The sequence below is a fragment of the Mustelus asterias genome, chromosome 7 (assembly GCF_964213995.1).
Source record: "Mustelus asterias chromosome 7, sMusAst1.hap1.1, whole genome shotgun sequence".
Classification (NCBI taxonomy): Eukaryota; Metazoa; Chordata; class Chondrichthyes; order Carcharhiniformes; family Triakidae; genus Mustelus; species Mustelus asterias.
In genome coordinates, this window is record NC_135807.1 from 105,785,461 (window position 1) to 105,806,400 (window position 20,940).

Genomic DNA, 20,940 nt, shown 5'->3' on the forward strand with positions numbered 1-20,940 from the left:
TGATCTGGACAGGTTGGGTAAGTGGGCAAATCAATGGCAGATGCAGTATAATTTGGATAAACGTGAGGTTATTCACTTTGGAAGCAAAAGCAAAAAACAGATTACTATCTGAATGGCTGTAAATTGGGAGAGGGGAGTGTGCAGCAGGACCTGGATGTCCTTGTGCACCAGTTGCTGAAGGTAAGCATGCAGGTGCAGCAGGCGGTAAAGAAGTCAAATGGTATGTTGGTCTTCATTGCGAGAGGTTTCGAATACAGGAGCAGAGAGGTGTTGTGCAATTATACAGAGCTTTGGTGAGGCCACACCTAGAATACTGAGTGCAGTTTTGGTCTCCTTTTCTGAGGAAGGATGTTCTTGCTCTCGAGGGAGTGCAGCGAAGGTTTACCAGGTTGATTCCGGGGATGGCGGGACTGATGTATGAAGAGAGATTGACTAGGTTAGGATTGTTTTCGCTGGAGTTCAGATGAATGGGGGGAGAATCTCAGAGACTTACAAAATTCTAACAGGACCAGACAGGGTAGATACAGGGAGGATATTCCTGACAGTGGGTGTGTCCAGAACCAGGGGTCACAGTCTGAGGATTCAGGGTAGACCACTTAGGACGGAGGTGAGGACATATGGGTGGCACGGTAGCATAGTGGTTAGCACTGCTGTTTCACAGCTCCAGGGACCTGGGTTCGATTCCCGGCTCGGGTCACTGTCTGTGCGGAGTTTGCACATTCTCCCTCTGTCTGCGTGGGTTTCCTCCAGGTGCTCCGGTTTCCTCCCACAGTCCAAAGATGCGCAGGTTAGGTGGATTGGCCCAGCTAAATTGCCCCTTAGTGTCCCGGGATGTGTAGGTTAGAGGAATTAGCGGGTAAATATGTAGGGATAAGGGGATAGGGCCTGGGTGGGATTGTTGTCAGTGCAGACATAGAACATAGAAAGCCACAGCACAAACAGGCCCTTCGGCCCACAGGTTGCGCCGATCACATCCCCACCTCTAGGCCTATCTATAGCCCTCAATCCCATTAAATCCCATGTACTCATCCAGAAGTCTCTTAAAAGACCCCAACGAGTTTGCCTCCACCACCACCGACGTCAGCCGATTCCACTCACCCACCACCCTCTGAGTGAAAAACTTACCCCTGACATCTCCTCTGTACCTACCCCCCAGCACCTTAAACCTGTGTCCTCTCGTAGCAACCATTTCAGCCCTTGGAAATAGCCTCTGAGAGTCTACCCTATCCAGACCTCTCAACATCTTGTAAACCTCTATCAGGTCACCTCTCATCCTTCGTCTCTCCAGGGAGAAGAGACCAAGCTCCCTCAACCTATCCTCATAAGGCATGCCCCCCAATCCAGGCAACATCCTTGTAAATCTCCTCTGCACCCTTTCAATGGCTTCAACATCTTTCCTGTAATGAGGTGACCAGAACTGCGCGCAGTACTCCAAGTGGGGTCTAACCAGGGTCCTATAAAGCTGCAGCATTATCTCCCGACTCCTAAACTCAATCCCTCGATTAATGAAGGCCAGTACGCCGTACGCCTTCTTGACCGCATCCTCCACCTGCAAGGCCGATTTAAGAGTCCTATGGACCCGGACCCCAAGGTCCTTCTGATCCTCTACACTGCTAAGAATGGTACCCTTCATATTATACTGCTGCTTCATCCCATTGGATCTGCCAAAATGGATCACCACACACTTATCCGGGTTGAAGTCCATCTGCCACTTCTCCGCCCAGTCTTGCATTCTATCTATGTCTCGCTGCAACTTCTGACATCCCTCCAAACTATCCACAACACCACCTACCTTGGTGTCGTCAGCAAACTTACCAACCCATCCCTCCACTTCCTCATCCAGGTCATTTATGAAAATGACAACCAGCAAGAGTCCCAGAACAGATCCCTGGGGCACTCCACTGGTCACTGACCTCCATGCAGAGAAAGACCCCTCCACAGCCACTCTCTGCTTTCTGCAGGCAAGCCAGTTCTGGATCCACAAGGCAACAGCCCCTTGGATCCCATGCCCTCTCACTTTCTCAAGAAGTCTTGCATGGGGGACCTTATCGAACGCCTTGCTGAAGTCCATATAGACCACATCCACCGCTCTTCCTTCGTCAATGTGTTTGGTCACATTTTCAAAGAACTCAACCAGGCTCGTAAGGCACGACCTGCCCTTGACAAAGCCGTGCTGACTACTTTTGATCATACTAAACTTCTCTAGATGATCATAAATCCTGTCTCTCAGGATCCTCTCCATCAACTTACCAACCACTGAGGTTAGACTCACCGGTCGGTAATTTCCCGGGCTGTCCCTGTTCCCTTTCTTGAATATAGGGACCACATCTGCAATCCTCCAATCCTCCGGAACCTCTCCCATCTCCATCGACGATGCAAAGATCATCGCCAAAGGCTCCGCAATCTCCTCTCTCGCCTCCCACAGTAACCTGGGGTACATCCCATCCGGTCCCGGCGACTTACCAACCTTGATGCCATTCAATAGTTCCAACACATCCTCTTTCTTTATGTCCACATGCTCGATCCTTTCTGTCCACCGCAAACCAGCAGTACAACCACCCGGATCCCTTTCCACCGTGAATACCGAGGTAAAGTATTCATTAAGCAGCTCCGCCATTTCTAACGGTTCCGCACAAACTTTTCCCCCTTCACCTTTTAAGGGTCCTATGCCTTCACATCTCATCCTTTTACTCTTGACATATTTGTAGAAAGCCTTGGGATTCTCCTTAATCTTACCTGCCAAGGCCTTCTCATGACCCCTTCTCGCTCTCCTAATTTCCTTCTTAAGCTCCTTCCTACATCCCGTATACTCCTCTAAATCCTTAACACCTCCTAGCTCTCTGAACCTTCTGTACGCCTCTCTTTTCTTATTCACCAGGTTCATCACAACCTTCGTGCACGACGGTTCCCGTACCCTACCAACACCCCCCTGTCTCATCGGAACGTTGTCATGCAGAGCTCCAGACAAACATTCCTTGAAAATCCTCCACTTTCCTTCGGTACTTTTCCCCAAGAATGCCTCCTTCCAATTTACCCGTCTAATTTCCTCCCTGATGACACTGTATTTCCCTTTACTCTAGAGAAACACTTTCCTAGCCTGCCTGATCCTATCTCTTTCCAATGCTATCGTGAAGGAGATAGAATTATGATCGCTATCCCCAAGATGCTCACCCACCGAGAGATCCTCCACCTGTCCATGATGGGCCGAATGGCCTCTTTCTGCACTGTAGGGTTTCTATGGTTTGGATTTATCTTATATCTCTTCACCCAAAGAGTGGTGAGCCTGTGGAATTCATTACCAGAGGAAGTAGTTGATGCCAAAACATTGAATGTATTCAAGAGGCGGCTAGAGGCGAATGGGATCAAAAGTTATGGGGAGAAAGCAGGATTAGTCTATTGAGTTGGACAATCGGGCATGATCATAATGAAATGGCGGGAGCAGGCTTGAAGGGCCAAATGGCCTCCTCCTGTTCCTATTTCTATGTTTCTATGATTGGAAGACCTAGGAATAATTAAATGTGTACAATTCTCAGAATGGGCTGTGCCAATAATCCCAGCACTGAAACCAAACTACACAGTGAGGATTTGTGGCAATTACAAGCTGACCCTGAACAGGGCTGCCCAGATAGTTAGATGTCCTATTCCTAGAATAGAAGGCCTTCAAGCTAAACTGGCAGGAGGCCTCAAGCACACAAAATTGGACTTAAGTCATGCGTACCAACAGCTTGGGCTGGAGGAAGACTCAAGGAAATTTCTCACCATTAATATATACAACGGTGTATTCCAATATATGAGACTACCCTTCAGTATTTCATCTGTATGCGCTATCTTTCAGTACACCAGGAAAATCCTTCTGCAAAGGATCCCAATAGTTGTCGTGTATCTGGACAATGCCTTAATAACAGGGGCATCACCCAAAGAATACCGGGGCACTTTGGAGGAAGTCCTCAAAACATTCAAGGAAGCTGACCCGCTCTTACAGGGGATCCTGGCACTCGTTCTTCGCCACCTGCTCTTTTCTCCTTCACTTTCTTGGCCACTCTGGTGGCAGCACGGGAGTGGGTCCAGAACCAGGGTGAGGGTAGGGGGCCTCAGGAGATGTGGAGGCTTTGACTGGCCCAGAGGGAGGCACTGCCTTGAAAACTTTGATGCTACATAGAACATATAACAGTACAGCACAGTACAGGCCCTTCAGCCCACGATGTTGTGCTGAACCTTTTCCGAAACCAAGATCAAGCTTTCCCACTCCCTATCATTCTGGGTGTGCTCCATGTGCCTATCCAATAACCGCTTGAAAGTTCCTAAAGTGTCCGACTCCACTATCACAGCAGGCAGTCCATTCCACACCCCAACCACTCTCTGAGTAAAGAACCTACCTCGTACATCCCTCCTATATCTTTCACCACAAACCTTATAGTTATGCCCCCTAGTAATAGCTACATCCACCCAAGGAAATAGTCTCTGAACGTCCACTCTATCTATCCCCCTCATCATCTTATAAACCTCTATTAAGTCGCCTCTCATCCTCCTCCGCTCTAAAGAGAAAAGCCCAAGTTCCCTCAACCTTTCCTCATAAGACCTACCCTCCAAACCAGGCAGCATCCTGGTAAATCTCCTCTGCACTCTTTCCAGTGCTTCCACATCCTTCTTATAGTGAGGTGACCAGAACTGCACACAATATTCCAAATGTGGTCTCACCAAGGTCCTGTACAGTTGCAGCATAACCCCACGGCTCTTAAACTCAAACCCCCTGTTAATAAACGCTAACACACGATAGGCCTTCTTCACGGCTTCTCTTTCTTCCTCTTTAGTTCCTCTTGTCTCTTTTGGCAAAGAAATCATTGAGGTTCTTGTTGTCCCGCTCTGCCATGCTGGGCTGTTAGTTGTAGGAAGGGATGCTCCTTAAAAGGGCTAGCTACAATTCTTCATGATGACCTGTTGCAGCAGGCAGAGGCCACCCACCCGCACCCAGAGCATCTCATTGAATAAGCAGTCAGGGCTGGGCTGAACCCAGGCACTCACGGCCATCATGGCTCGGTGACTCAGGGAGATAGCGCGGCACAGGAGGGGCTGGGAGCTGGCCAGAGCTGCCAGGAGCAGGTTGGACAGGGCATGCAGGCTCAAGTGAGCCTATCAGCAAATTCAGAGCTATCAGGCTCTAATGGGACGGTATGGTGCCACAGTGGTTAACACTGCTGCCTCATAGCGCCAGGGACCCAGGTTCGATTCCCGGCTTGGGTCACTGTCTGTGTGGAGTTTGCACATTAACCCTGTGTCTGCATGGGTTTCCTCCGGGTGCTCCGGTTTCCTCTCACAGTCCAAAGATGTGCAGGTTAGGTGGATTGGCCACGCTAAATTGACCCTAGTGTCAGGGGATTAGGAGGGTAAATATGTGGGGTTAGGGGAATAGGGCCTGGGTGGGTGCGGACACGATGGGTCGAATGGCCTTCTTCTGCACTGTAAGGATATGATTATATGATTAATTAGTGCCCCCACAGCCACTGGCCAGCATGCTGCTCCCCCAATTGGGCAGGACACATTGGGTGTGTTTCATTGTACGTCTGCCTCTGCCCATTGCTAGCAGGTCCGGATAATCCTACCCATTGACTTTCATGTTGCAAAGCATTTTAATCGCGAAGTCTATGGATGTGTATCGAAACTAGGTACTTGATGCTTCTGAGATTTTCCGAGGGTGGCTTCTGGTGCATTCAGCTGGCCTGACTCAAAAAAGCAGGGAAGCTGCTCATCCAATCACAGGCTGGTTCCTCTTTCAAACTGATGAGCCTATTTGCAGCAAATGCAGAGGAAGACCAGACCATGGTTGGATGAGAAGCAAAAATGGAGAGGGAGGGTACCAAGCAGGAAAATAGTCAAATGATTGAGTTGTTAAACTTTTACCTCAGCAGCTGGTAGGGGTAAATCACCGAGGCGGCAGCTGGTAGGGGTAAATCACCGAGGCGGGGAACACTGAGGGGGGGGGGGGGAATAAATGACCGAGGGGGGATGTTGCAATGTTGAGTAGAATAATCAAATTCATGTTTGTAAAATTATAAAAAATTGTAAAATGCTAAGAGGTGAAAGTATTGCATGGTCCCTTTTTCTGGGTGGGGGAGGGTGCGGGCGGGTGCGGGCAGATGGTGTTGGAGAGAATGTGGTGAGGTGGAGAACATGCATGGGGGGGGCGGGGAGGAGAGATAGAGCCTGTTTGTGGGGGGGGGGGGGGGAGAGTGTGTGGGTGGGGGATGGGGGGGAGTGTGTGAAGGGGAGGAGGGAAGCGTGGGAGTGGGGGGGGGGGGGGGGGAGGGGCGGGCGGGGGGGCGTGGAGAGGGAGAGAGAGTGTGTTCTTTTTCCCTCCTTGTTCCAATATGGATCTGTGTGTCAATTTCACTCGTGGGCTCTCCAGTCGGGACCAACATGTTCTTTTAATATCTTCCCAACATATTTTCTTATCTGTTCCTGGCAGGCAGAATTCTCTTCAGTTTCACAACTTCAAACCTTGACTTCCTGACGTTCCTCAGGTAGGGATCGCTACCCGGACCCCTACATGCTTTTTTCAGATCGGGAGTCATACAGGTTTACAGAATGGAAACAGGCCCTTCGGCCCAACTTGCCCATGCTGCCTTTTTTTTAAAAAACCCCTAAGCAAATCCCAATTGCCCGTATTTGGCCCATATCCCTCTATACCCATCGTACCCATGTAACTATCTAAATGCTTTTTAAAAGACAAAATTGTACCCACCTCTACGACTACTTCTGGCAGCTTGTTCCAGACACTCACCACCCTCTGTGAAAAAATTGCCCCTCTGGACACTTTTATATCTCTCCCCTTAAACCTATGCCCACTAATTTTAGACTCCCCTACCTTTGGGAAAAGATATTGACTATCTACCTTGTCTATGTCCCTCGTTATTTTATAGACCTCTATAAGGTCACCCTCAGCCTCCTACGCTCCAGAGAAAAAAATCCCAGTCTATTCAGCCTCTCCTTATAACCCAATCGATCAAGTCCCGGTAGCATCCTAGTAAATCTTTTCTGCACTCTTTCTAGTTTAATAATATCCTTTCTATAATAGGGTGACCAGAATTGCACACAGTATTCCAAGTGTGGCCTTACCAATGTCTTGTACAACTTCAACAAGATGTCCCAACTCCTGTATTCAATGTTCTGACCTATGAAACCAAGCATGCCGAATGCCTTCTTCACCACTCTGTCCACCTGTGACTCCCACTTTTAAGGAGCTATGAACATGTACCCCTCGATCTCTTTGTTCTGTAACTCTCCCCAATGCCCTACCATTAACTGAGTAAGTCCTGCCCTGGTTCAATCGACCAAACTGCATCACCTTGCATTTGTCTAAATTAAACTCCATCTACCATTCATCAGCCCACTGGCCCAATTGATCAAGATCCCGTTGCAATTGGAGATAACTTTCTTCACTGTCCACTATGCCACCAATCTGCAAATCTCAGCTTGTTACTTTTCCTCGCCTCTGTGACAAGCCCTACAGCCCCAAGAACAAAGAACAGTACAGTACAGGAGTAGGCCTTTGGGCCCTCCAAGCCTACGTCAATCACGTTACCTATCTAAACCAACCACTTATATCTCTCTATTCTCTGTCTGTTCATGTGTTTATCCAGATAAGTCTTAAATGTGGCTAACATATCTGCCTCAACCATCTCACTTGGCAGTGCATTCCAGGCCCCCACTGCCCTCTGTGTAAAAAGCTTCATCTGCACATCTCCACTGAACCTTTCCTCCCTTATCTTTCTTGAACTGTGTCCCCTTGTAATTGTCATTTCTGCCCTGGGAAAAAGCTTCCAACTGTTCACCCTATCTATACCTCTCATCATTTTATAAACTTCGATCGGAAGCATGTGAATTTGGTTTAACCCTTAACGAGATGCTAAGAGATCGACTGGTATGTGAGATTAATCTGAAGCTCAATATCTTTCAACTAGAGTGGCCAGCTTAATGAAGTCCTGCTTAAATACCCTGAAATTTTCCAGTCAGGTCTAGGGACTCAAAGGCCAATATATCCTTTTGCAAATAAATTTGGTGAAGGGACATCGGCCTCGAGGAGTTATTTCACAGGATGTGAAATCAACATAAATACCAACCCTTATTTGGAAATGGACTTGAACGTTTGAAAGGCTATATGGGGCAGTCATGTTTATATCTGCCTCTAAAGGTTAGCCAAGATCTGTTTACAGTTATAATGTGGAGATGCCGGTGCTGGACTGGGGTGGGCACAGTAAGAAGTCTCACAACACTAGGTTAAAGTCCAACAGGTTTATTTGGAATCACGAGCTTTCGGAGCGCTGCTCCTTCATCAGGTGAATGAAGAGGTGCTTTCACAAACACGGCATGTATAGGCAAAGATTGTGTCTGCTCCGAAAGCTCATGATTCCAAATAAACCTGTTGGACTTTAACCTGGTTTTGTGAGACTTCTCACTATTTACAGTTAGTCATCAATCATCAGTTTGTCAGAAAGCCAGGCCAAGACCCAACTGCAAGTCAGAAAGCAGTGAAAGTAATTAACAGCAATGCCTTAAAACAGAAGACTCCAACAGAGAAGGACCCCCCCCCCCCCAACAAACCTGCTTCAGTTTAAAGTTCACCTGAGAACTTACCTCTTAGCTTTCTGACTACAAGAAACTTCACAACCAGCTGTAAATCTTTGCTTTACAAGACTCTCCCTTCAACTTTAAAGCATTGAAGCAATTCAGGAGACCACTGGCCTGCCACACAGAGGCCAGGTAAGCCAGAGACTAAGATACCAGTAATCTGTAAATGGTAATTTCCCTCACCTGTATCCAAACTTTGTGTGCATGAGTGTGTGTATGAGAATGAGTGTGTTTAATTCAGGTAAGTGTACAAAAATAAATAATATGTATCTTTAAACTCACAAAAGCTTGCTGCTGAATTATTTAATTGGAATATGCACTCAAGGAGGTAAGAGAACACACATTTCTTTCCATACGAAATAGACTGACCACAGTCAATAAGAAAACACGTATATTCTATCCGTGCCATCAGTTTAAATTCTGTTGGAGCCACTCGTCTTCAGACCCATTACCGCCTTGATCCAAACATGGATTAAAGGAACTAAACTCAAGGTGAAGTGAGACCTTGACATCAAGGAAGCACTTTACTGAGTGTGGCATCCAGGAACACTAGCAAAATTGAAATCAATGGGAGGACTCTCCATTGATTTACATCACGCCTGGCACAAAGAAAGATGTTAGTGGTCGGTGGAAGCCAAACAACTCAGCTCCAGGACATCACTGCAGGACTTCTTCATGATAGTAGGTCATCCTGAGATGGCGAACATCACTTGCATAGGAGCAGTGTGAACCAGCTAGCTTCACCTGTTGCTCAAATGTTTGAAATATCTTGCTCTTCCAGGGTAATCTGAGGGAGACTGGGCACTTACACTGCCAAAAGTGACGTCCTTCGGCCCGTTCTTGAATTTATGCAACATGCAACACAAAATGATCTGACAAGGGTAGCCATTCTCCCACAGGATGAATCCGTATTCATTGCACTTATGAATTCAACAACTTGTGCAATTGAGTTCAGTTTTAACACCATGTATGCCCAAATAGACGGTGTTGCCATGGGATCACTTCTCTGCCCAGCTTTCACAAACATCTTTGTTGGGTTCCATGAAAAATGTTTTCTTCAATGGATTGACACCTAACCTCCTACTCCTTGCATATTTCCAATATGCGGACAATATGTTTAATATATTTAAATCCACAGCTGCATGTAATCATTTCATTACACACTTAATGGTCTCCATCCTGTGCTCAAATTCACCTTTGAAATGGAGTGCTCAAACAAATTCCCTTTCCTTGAAGTATTAGTGGAAAAATATGCCAGGGGGTTCTCTACCACAGTCTACCTTCACTGGTAAATGTACTCGTTGGGATTCTTACAGTTTCAAGCAATACAAGATTGGCCTTATCGCAACCTTGTAAATAGGGCCTTGGACCATTTGCTCACAATGCAAGCTTGATGCTGAATAGAATGCATCAAAGGCATCCTGCAGGATAACAGGTGTCCTGATCAGATCATTTTACACTGTATATCACACAAACCCAAGGAGCGTAAGGCCCTATCTCAAAGATTTGAGCAACAGGTGAAAGCTAGCTATTTCACATCACTCTTAGGCACGAGTGGTATTAGAATCATAGAACCCCACAGCATAGAAGGAGGCCATTCAGCCTAATGAGCCTGCACTGACAACAATCCCATGCAGGCCCCATTCCTGTAACCCCACGTATTTACCCTGCTAATCCTCCTGACATTAAGGGGCATGGTCAATTAACCAAACTCGCACATCTTTGGAATGTGGAGGAAACCAGAGTACCCAGAGACAGAGGGAGCATGTGCAAACTCCATACAGTTACCTGAATTCGGAGTTGAACCCAGGTCCCTGGCGCTGAGAGGCAGCAGTGCTAACCACTGTGCCACCGTGCTGCCCTAACATTCATCACTAACAGGATGCTGCCATCAAGCCTAAAAGGCATTCCACCTATCACACAAATTAGAATGTGATATCTGAATTTCAGTGCCAGTGTGGTGCTAGGTATGTAGGCCATATGTCCCTAAGACTGCATCATTAAATAACAGTCCCAGCTGCCGTTCACAACGGCGGAGGTACAGACTCTACCCAACCAGCAAAGTTCAAAACACAAGTGACCAACATTCGGTGTGATTCCACAATTGGAAAACATTTGCTAAATAATCTTCACTGTGCTAAGAATTACACTGACAAGCAATTTAAGGTTGTCGTCAGGCTCTTAGTGTGGCATATTTGTATGTCGTGGAAGCTACATATATTAATATAAAAGCAAAATACTGCAGATGCTGGAATCTGAAACAAAAACAAAAATGCTGAAAAATCTCAGCAGGTCTGATAGCATCTGCGGAGAGAGAATAGAACTAACGTTTCATATCTGGATGGGCCTTTCGTCAGAGCTGGGTTATATTAATAACAGCACCCTGTTCTTTTCAGGCAGAAAGAACATGTACACACATTGCACCAGTTTCAGTGAAACAAAATAAGTGGCAGCCATTCGTTACCCAGGACAATGCCTTGACCCATCAAGGTCAAACTGACTGGTTTAAATATCTATATTTATAGAGTTCTCCCTGATTTTGTTCACAAATTCTTTTCATTCTTTTAATTGCTTTCTTAACTTTCTTCTTGCACTTCCTATATTCCTCTCAGACCATGCCTGAACTATTGCCTTTGAACTTGTTAAAAGTTCATCTCTTCGTCCTTATCCAGTCCCTGAATTGTCCTAGACATCCAGGGTTCCCTGAATTTATTGCTCTTACATTTCCCCCTATTGGGAACATGTTGGACCTGTACTCTTCCCATTTCCTCTTTGAATGCCCCCGACTGCTCCACTGCAGACTTTCCCCACAATAAGCTTATCCCAGTCAACTTTGGCCAGATCCTGCCTTATTTTAATAAAACATGCCTTTCCCCAATCCAAAGCCATCTTTTGCAGGCCATCTTTCTCCTTGTCTATAACAAACTTGAACCATACCGTGTTGCAGTTGCTATTGCTAAAATGCTCCCCCATTGTCACATTGAACATTTGTCCAGTTTTGTTCCCCAGAACCAGATCCAGCACTGCTCCATCTCTTGTTGGGCCTTCTACATATTGATATTCTACAAAAAAACACCCCTGAATACATTTCAAGAAATCCGCCCCCTCTAAACCTTTTACACTATGACTATCCCAATTTATGTTGCAGAAGTTGAAAACCCCTAATATAATTACCGGATTAATATTCTTACACACCTCAGTGAATTGTCTACGTATTTCCTGCTGACTCTTTGGGGGCCTATAATACACTCTCAGTGATGTGGCTGCCTCCTTTCCATTCCTACATTTGACCCACAAAGCCTTGTTTGAAGACCCTTCCAAGATAGCATAGCATCTCTCCTTATTGACTCCTTAATTAATAGTGCTACACCACCTCCCTTTTTACACCCTCCTTTGCCTCACCTAAAGATTTTATATCCTGGAATGTTGAGTTGCCAGTCCTGCCCTTCCCTCAACCATGTTTCTGTGATGGCAACAATATCAAATTTCCATGCGTCAATTCATGCCCTTAACTCATCAGTCTTACCTATTACACTCCGAGCATTAAAATAAAGACCATCCAGCCTCAATGTACTCTCTTGGCACTCAACATAACTGAACTCACTCTGACTTGCTTCTTAGTGTCTTTATTTTACTAATGTTCTGTGTCCCCAGCCCCCTGTCAGACTAATACCTTCCTCTTTACATAGCAAGACCAAAACAATATACAACTTCAGGTGTGGGCTCAATAAAGCCCTAAACAATTGCAGTAAATTTCTTCCTCTTACACTCCAAAGCCTTGACATTGAAGTCTAATATACCAATGACCTTAATTGACCAAGGGCCTCTACTGGCCCACAGTCAAGCAGGCTTACCTTATAGAATAGAATCATGGAATCCCTCCAGTGCCGACGGACGCCATTCGGCCCACTGAGTCTGTACTGGCTCTCCGACCGATCATCTTATCCAGGCCCAATCCCCGTAACCCCCACATATTTACTCTGCTAATTCAGCTAAATGACATATCTTGGGACACTAAGGGGCAATTTAGCAATATACCTAACTTGCACATACTTGGACTGTGGGAAGAAACTTGAGCACCCAGAGGAAACCCATGCAGACAGGGGGACAACATGCAAACACCACATAGATAGCCACCCAAGGCTGGAATCGAACCCGAGCCCCTGGTGCAGTGCTAACCACTGTGCCACCATGCTGCCTTGTGACCTTTATCTCTGACCTTTGATCCAGGAAAAAGATGATGCAGTTACTCAAACGGTTCAATGAATAGAACTAAAGACTGAAAGTTACTCTCCAGATCGAATTTGATCAGTGTCACATCATTTTCAGTGGCAGAACTGAATGTACGAACCACTTCACCTGTTGTCATTGCCACTTTCCCAGTTGATTATAATTAGTATTTACAGGGCTAGGTGCAAGGCTTGACATACCATAAACATAAATGACACAAACATCTCAACCTGCCATCAAGGAAATCAACATTTCAAATCTCACCTAATTCAGTCATTCTGCATGCCACATTTGCCACTCTTGCAGGTTCCATAAAATGTCAAAGTCTAGTTAAGCTGACCCACCTATGCTATATAAATAAAGTCTGTTTCATGTAATTCCATGTCCAGTGTCTTGTACTTTCTCAAAACATGGGCCAGAATTATACACTTCCCCTAATGCCGGGCCCCTCTGCCACTCTTCCCACCAAACCCAGAACTTTACCATTGGGTTCTGAGGTCATGATGTGGAGATGCCGGCATTGGAATGGGGTGGGCGCAGTAAGAATTCTCATAGCACCAGGTTAAAGTCCAACAGGTTTATTTGGAATCACGAGCTTTCGGAATGATGCTCCTTCATCAGGTGAGGGTTCTGAGATGGGGGAGCATCAGATTGGATGATGGGATTCCCCCCAGAATCCTGCCTGCCCAACCTAGACTCGGTCTCATCATGGGTTGGGCAGGACCTTGGAAGGGAAGCCTACCCTTACCTTATTAAGGTCGTTATCGGTCGGTCTCTTGAGGGCTTTTTTCTGCCCAGCTTCAATTTTGAGGCTGTTCAAGGTGGGACTTCTGTTCAAGTGCAGACAGAAGCCCCACCTGCTGCCAATCAGCACTCAATTGAACGTAAAGTGGCAGCAGGCCTGTCAGCATGGATGGGAATGCAATTTCTGCCGATTCTCAGGGTGGCGGATGCCAAGTCCTCACCATCGTGAAAATTCAGGCCATGTTGCTGTGAGTCAGGAAATGTTAATCAGCTTTAAATTTCACCAGCCATATCTCTGTTCATTTCACCAGCATATGTCCTCCTGTGGGCTGCTAAGTATCCTTCGCCAAGTTGAAACTGCCAGCTTGAAAATATGATCCATACAGTCCTGATTATTAATACATATCAAAAGATCACTGGTCTAATGCCTAATATGTAGGAGAAATTAGAAAGAGCAGGGCAGTGGAACTAATTACCCATCATTCCACAGATGTAAATATGATAGGTAGAATGACTTCTTATTTCATTCTAAACTTCTGTGGGTTTCTCTGAGTGCTCCGATTTCCTCCCACAGTCCACAGCTGTGCAGCTTAGGTGGGTTGGCCATACTAAATTGCCTCTTAGTGCCCAACGATGCGTGCAAATTAGGTAGATTACGGGGATAGGGCAAAGGGAAGGGCCTGGCTGGGATGTTGTTTTGGAGAGTCAGTGCAGACACGATGGGTCGAATGGCCTTTTTCTGCACTGTAGGGATTCTATGCAAGTGCCAGAATCTCAGATTTCAGCATGCAAGGCTTTGACTCACCATTCTTTATAAGCCGTGCTCTGCCTTCTGCCTTATTGTTGCCAGTTCCTTTCTCTGTTTTCCAACAGCCTGGATCATTCTGAGACATAGAAACGAATAAAGGGCACCCGCTGTGTTTTACATTAGGTTGATGGCCTTTTGCTTGATTGTCCATAATGTCCTTGTCGTGTTCATTCTTTTGATCTGTGACAGGTTGATGCTCTTCCTTCACTGCTCTTTTCTTGTGCTCTTCCTTGTCCTTTTCTTCCTTGTCCTTTTCTTCCTTGTCCTTGTCTTCCGCTTCTTTTCTGGCTCTTTCTTCTGCATCTAATTAAATGAACAAATTTAGTAACATCACTGAAGCATTTGTGAACATCTAGCCTGTCATCAGTTCCTGCAAAACTTCACTTCTAAGAATTACTAGACCTCACTGTATGATACTGAAATAAATCAGAATATTACAACAATTTACTTATCAAACTCTTTTTTACCATTATTTCACTACCTCATATTTAATCTCTACATTTCTCATTCCTACTTTCTCAGGCTCTTTGCGGGTGAGGGTTCAGAAAGCACATTAAAGTTTTACATGATTGCATCACAGATGGGATGGGTGAGAATTCTGCTGTGTGATGACTCCAGATGAATTACCCGCCTCAGGTAGAATTATGTAATTTTCCTTGCTATCATCCAGTGTTGCTGTGGAGACGAAGATGAGAAATGTTTTCTTGCCACGAGCACACTAGGTGAGACTTGACCTCATTCAAAAACCACCTGTTTACATAGGATTAAAATCAGGCCCATGATTCCAGATATGCTGGAGTCAGACATCACTTCTGGTGCAAAATCCTGAAGTGGTGGTGGCTCACAGCAAATGGGCATGTAGATCTTCAGAGGAAAGCTTCAAGTGTTAATTGACTGCTTGAGGACAATTTACCTGCTGGGTAGAACCCAGATCAGGGGAGCAGTTAAAATCTGCTGTTCACTCACCCACCCTGGAACTGCCAAGGGCTGACCTGTCTTGATTGCAAGCCGCAAGATCTGCCCAAGTTGGCAGGATCTTTTTTGACATGTGCATGTCGGATCCTACTAATGTCTTCAGGACTTCAGTACGATGTTTCTACATGACTTGAACTGTGAGTTTCCCAGCAGGCCAACACAGCAAGGAAATTTATTAGGAGGCAGAAGGGGGTGAAAATTTTGAGTATTTTATCCTTTGTGGGGCTGAAAGGAACAGGAGTATTCCTGCCAGTCCTCTGGGGACTGGTTTCCCTATTGACTGCTTGAAATGAGCTAAAATCCGCCTTCCTTAAAGGCAGAACAACGGATGTTGAATCTTGGTAAATCTTAGAATCTTAGAAACCTGTTTTATGCAGAGCCTTCCACTTTTCACGGTTCTGAGACAATGTTTCAGTCCAGATACTTTTAAAGTTCTTCATATCCACAGCGAGCAGGGAAGAATTTATCGAACCTCGATCAGACATCATAGACTTCACACTTGTCCGTTTCAGGTCAATGGGTGACATACTGTGCAGACTAGATACAAAGAAAATCATCGATCAATACTAGATACTACCAAACACAATGAGCCTGATATTAACAGTGATGTGTGGCAAGTGTGGTTAAGGTAGAAATGAATCAAAGATCCTGCAGGATTTAGTGAATAGGCTGGCTGGGTAGAGGGATTCAACGAAGGTCTCGGGACAGTGCAAGTATGAGTTGAGTTTGGAGGAAGCTTTCAGGGCAGTGTGAGTCTAAGGTGAAATTGAAGGAAGATTCTGGGGCAGTGCGAATCTGAGGTGAGGTTGGAGGAAGGTTCTGAAGCAGTGAGAGTCTGAGGCGGGGTTAGAGGAAGGTTCCGGGGCAGTGCGAATCTGAGGTAAGGTTGGAGGAGGATTCTGGGACAGTGAGAGTCTGAGGTGAGGTTGGAGGAAGATTCTGGGACAGTGAGAGTCTGAGGTGAGGTTGGAGGAAGATTCTGGGCAGTGTGAGTCTGAGGTAAGGTTAGAGGAAGGTTCCGGGTCAGTGTGAGTCTGAGGTGAGGTTAGAAGATGATTCCGGGACAGTGTGAGTCCCAGGTTGCATTCCTATCTCCTAGAAACTTTTGTTATGTAAATGATGGGATGAGGCCCACTCTCTTGGAACTAGACATTTGTACAATTTGGGAAGATGCTGAAGTGTCTAATATTCAAACCAAGAGAGAAAACGCTGGAAAATCCCAGCAGGTCTGGCAGCATCTGTAAGGAGAGAAAAGAGCTGACGTTTCGAGTCCAGAAGCTTGGTCAAATTGCTGCGGATGCTGGAATCTGGTTTCAGATTCCAGTATCCGCAGCAATTTGCTATTATCTAATATTCAAACACCGCCTACCATCTCCTAATGGTGCCACAATGTTTTGTGATGAAGCACATGTCTCTTAATTCACCTCAAATGAAAAACATCGACGGCAACCACAAGCTAAGGGACTGTCGCTGACCTCAGAGGAAGAAGAAGAAGCTTCAGAAGGTACAGAATCACACCCTTGCTTTGCAAGCAGCACTAGTTCAGATACATGCTCTTTGGTGGGTATGGGAGAGTCGGCTCTAAGGGATCCAAACAGTGGAGAGAGCACATCATGATCAAAAGAGCAGCTATCAGAGACTGAGATGGAGCAGTCCTCTGGCACTCAGGAGTATTGGAGGTCAGCTAGAGACTGAGTTTCAGTCTGTTGATGAGCTGAAATGGTCTATCAGGCAGCAGATTCTGCATCAAAAACAGAAAAGCAGCTCTGATGAAGGGTCATCCTGACTCGAAACGTTGGCTCTATTCTCTCTCCACAGATGCTGTCAGACCTGCTGAGTTTTCTGTTTTTGTTTCAGATTTCAACATCGGCAGTACTTTGCCTTTATTATAGCAGATTCTGCATGAGGTGTGTGGAAACGTGGCAGAGACTCCAAAGGGGCTCTGTGCACTGGAATGGACAGTGATGGTGTGCAAGCAGGCCAGGAGTGCTGAGATTACCTACTCTACAGAATACATAGCTTCCTCCATTGAAGGACTGGTAGCTGTCTTGGAGGGTCAAACCCTGCAATTTACTGATAGGATATCGGGTCTAAACGCTGGCTGTTAAATTCTTTACTACTGAGGTGTATCCTCAAGAACTGACTCTACTGTCAGGCGTCAGGGAACACAGGTATTTATTGCAGGTCTTATGCTCCACACTACAACTGCCCTCTTGGGGAAGTTCCCAGGCAGATCACTCCACATTGAGGGTCACCTGACCTGTTCCCTTAAAGGGGCTGTGCCCCAACATACATAATACTCCTCCCCTCTAAACACAACCCCCGTAACAGCAACAGAAATTAAAACTATTTACATACAATTACAACATTTCCTTTTTACAGAATTCTGATACATCATATTCCGATACATCCAGGCTGGATAGACTGAGACATTTTTCCCTGGAGCGTAGGAGACTTAGGGGTGAACTTATAGAAACATTGAAGATAGGAGCAGCAGGAGGCCATTCGGCCCTTCGAACCTGCTCCGCCATTCATCACGATCACGGCTGATCGTCCAACTCAATAGCCTAATCCTGCTTTCTCCCCATAACCTTTGATCCCGATTGCCCCAAGGGCTATTTCTAGCCGCCTCTTGAATACATTCATTGTTTTGGCATCAACTATTTCCTCTGGTCATGAATTCCACAGGCTCACCACTCTTTGGGTGAAGAAATATCTCCTCATCTCTGTTCTAAATAGTCTAGTCTACCTTATATCCTCAGACTGTAACCCCTGGTTCTGAACACCCCCACCATCGGTAACATCCTTCCTGCATCTACCTGATCCGGTCCTGTTAGAATTTTATATGTCTCTATGAGATTCCCCCTCATTCGTCTGAACTCCAGTGAAAACAATCCTGATCGAGTCAATCTCTTCTCATACATCAGTCCCTCCATCCCCAGAATCAGCCTGGTAAACCTTTGCTGCACTCCCTCGGGAGCAAGAACATCCTTCCTCAGAAAAGAACAAAATTGCACACAGTATTCTAGGTGTAGCCTCATCAAAGCCCTGTATAACTGCAACAACACATCCCTGCTCCTGTACTCGAAACCTCTCACAATGAACGCCAACATACCATTTGCATTCTTTACCACCTGCTGCACCTGCATGCTTACCTTCAGCGATTGGTGCATAAGGACAACTAGGTCCCATTGCACACTCCCCTCTCCCAATTTACAGCCATTCAGGTAGGAATCTGCCTTCTTGTTTTTGCTTCCAAAGTGAATAATCTCACATTTATCCAAATTATACTGCATCTGTCTTGATTTGCCCACTCACCCAATTTGTCCAGCTCATGCTGAAGGATCTCTACATCCTCGTCAGAGTTCGCCCTCTCACCCAACTTTGAGATGTTATTTTGTTCCCTCATCCAAATCATTAATATATATTGTGAATAGCTGGGGTCCCAGCACCGATCCCTGTGGCAGCCCATTGGTTACTGCCTGCTAATTTGAAAAGCACCTATTAATTCCTACTCTTTGTTTCCTCTCTGCCAACCAGTTTTCTATCCATCTCAATACACTTCTCCCAATCCCAGGCGCTTTAATCTTGCACGATAATCTCTTATGCGGGGCTTCGTCAAGCGCTTTCTGAATGTCCAAATATACCACATCGAGTAACTCCCCCTTGTCAACTCGACTACTTACATCTTCAAAGAATTCCAACAGATTTGTCAAGCATGATTTCCCCTTTATAAATCCATACTGACTCTGTTTGATCCTGCGACTGCTTTCTAAATGCCCCGCTATAAAGTCCTTGATAATGGATTCGAGAATTTTCCCCACTACCGATGTTAGGCTTACTGGTCTATAATTCCGTTTTCTCTCTGCCTCCCTGTTTGAATACTGGAGTGACATTAGCTACCCTCCAATCTGCAGGGACTGTTCCAGAGTCTATAGAATCCTGGAAGATGACCACAAATAATGCATCCACTATTTCTAGAGCCACTTCCTTAAGTACTCTGGGATGTAGATTATCAGGCCCTGGGGATTTAGGTGCCTTCAGTTCCATCAATTTTCCCAGCACCATTTCTCTACTAATATTGATCTCCCTCAGTTCTTCCCTCTCACTAAATCTTGCATTCTCCAACATTTCTGGTATCTGATTTGTGTCCTCTTTTGTGAAGACAGACCAAAGTATCTATCCAGTTGCTCGGCCATTTCTTTGTCTCCGTTCCCCTGTTTGTGTCTACCGGGGACCTACATTTGTCTCCACCAACCTCTTTCTCTTCTCATATCTATAGAAACTCATAGTGTCAGTCTTTATGTTCTCTGCAAGCTTATTTTCATACTGTGTTTCCCCTTCTTAATCAATCCTTTGGTCCTTCTTTGCTGAATTCTAAACTGCTCCCAATCCTTAGACCTATTATTTTTCTTGGCCAATCTGTATGCTTCTTCCTTGGATTGGATACTATCTTGAATTTCCTTTGTAAGCCATGGATTGGCCCTCTTACCCATTTTGCTTTTGTGCCAGACAGGAATAAACAGTTGTTGCAATTCCCCCATGCGTTCCTTGAATGTTTGCCATTGCCTATCCACTGTCATCCTTCTAAGTAACTCTCCCCAATCTATCAAGGCCAACTCACGCCTTATATCTTCATAGATTACTTTATTAATATTCAGCACCCCAGTCTCCGAATCAACTTCACTCTCCGTCTTGATAAAAAATTCTATCATGTTATGGTTGCTCATACTCAAGGGGTCTCGCACAGCGAGATTGGCAATGATTCCCTTCTTATTACACAGTACCCAGTCTAAGATAGCCTACTCTCTAGTTGGTTCCTCCACATTTTGGTCAAGAAAACCATCCCGTATACACTCCAGGAATTCCTCCTCCACGGCACTGTGGCTAACATGATTGGCCCAATCTATGTGCAGATTAAAATCACCCATGATCACTGATATTCCCTTATCACATGCATCTCTAATTTCATGTTTAATGCCTTTCCCAACATCACTACTGTAGTTTGACACCCACTAATGTTTTTTTGCCCCTTGGTAGTTCTCAGCTCTACCCATACAGACTCCACATTGTCAGAGCTAACATCATTTCTCACTATTGTGTTAATTTCCTCTTTAACCAGTAATGCCACTCCACCATCTTTTCCTTTATGCCTGTCCTTCCTAAATACCTTGGCACATTCAGTTCCCATCCCTGATCACCCTGCAGCCATGTCTCCATAATCCCAATTATATCGTACCTGTTTACATCTTTTATAGTGGTTTTTAAATAATGAGGGGCTCGATCAGACTTTATATGATGAATAGATCAGCTCGATAGTCAACATGTTTTCCCAAAGGTAAAGGAGTCTAAAACTAGAGGGCATAAGTTTAACTTGAGAGGGGAGAGAAATAAAAGGGTTCAGAGGGGCAATTTTTTCCACAGATGGTGCTGTCTGGAACAAGTTGTCAGAGGTAGTAGTAGAGGCAGGTACAATTTTGTCTTTTAAAAAGCATTTAGACAGTTACATAGGTAAGATGGGTATCGAGGGATATGAGCCAAGCGCGGGCAATTGGGGC

The 20,940-nt window shown here is 45.5% G+C and overlaps 1 protein-coding gene across 1 annotated transcript in view; it reads right to left on the minus strand.

Annotated features, from left to right (window-relative positions):
- LOC144495491 (dual specificity calcium/calmodulin-dependent 3',5'-cyclic nucleotide phosphodiesterase 1A-like) overlaps positions 1–20,940 on the minus strand; it is a 754,486-nt gene that overhangs the window by 26,734 nt on the left and 706,812 nt on the right. Inside the window, exons 15-17 of the mRNA XM_078215508.1 lie at positions 15,747–15,919; positions 14,405–14,710; positions 11,382–11,687 (exon numbers count right to left, since the gene is read on the minus strand). Coding sequence (XP_078071634.1) covers positions 11,382–11,687; positions 14,405–14,710; positions 15,747–15,919 — 785 coding nt within the window. The remainder of the gene's footprint in view (positions 1–11,381; positions 11,688–14,404; positions 14,711–15,746; positions 15,920–20,940) is intronic.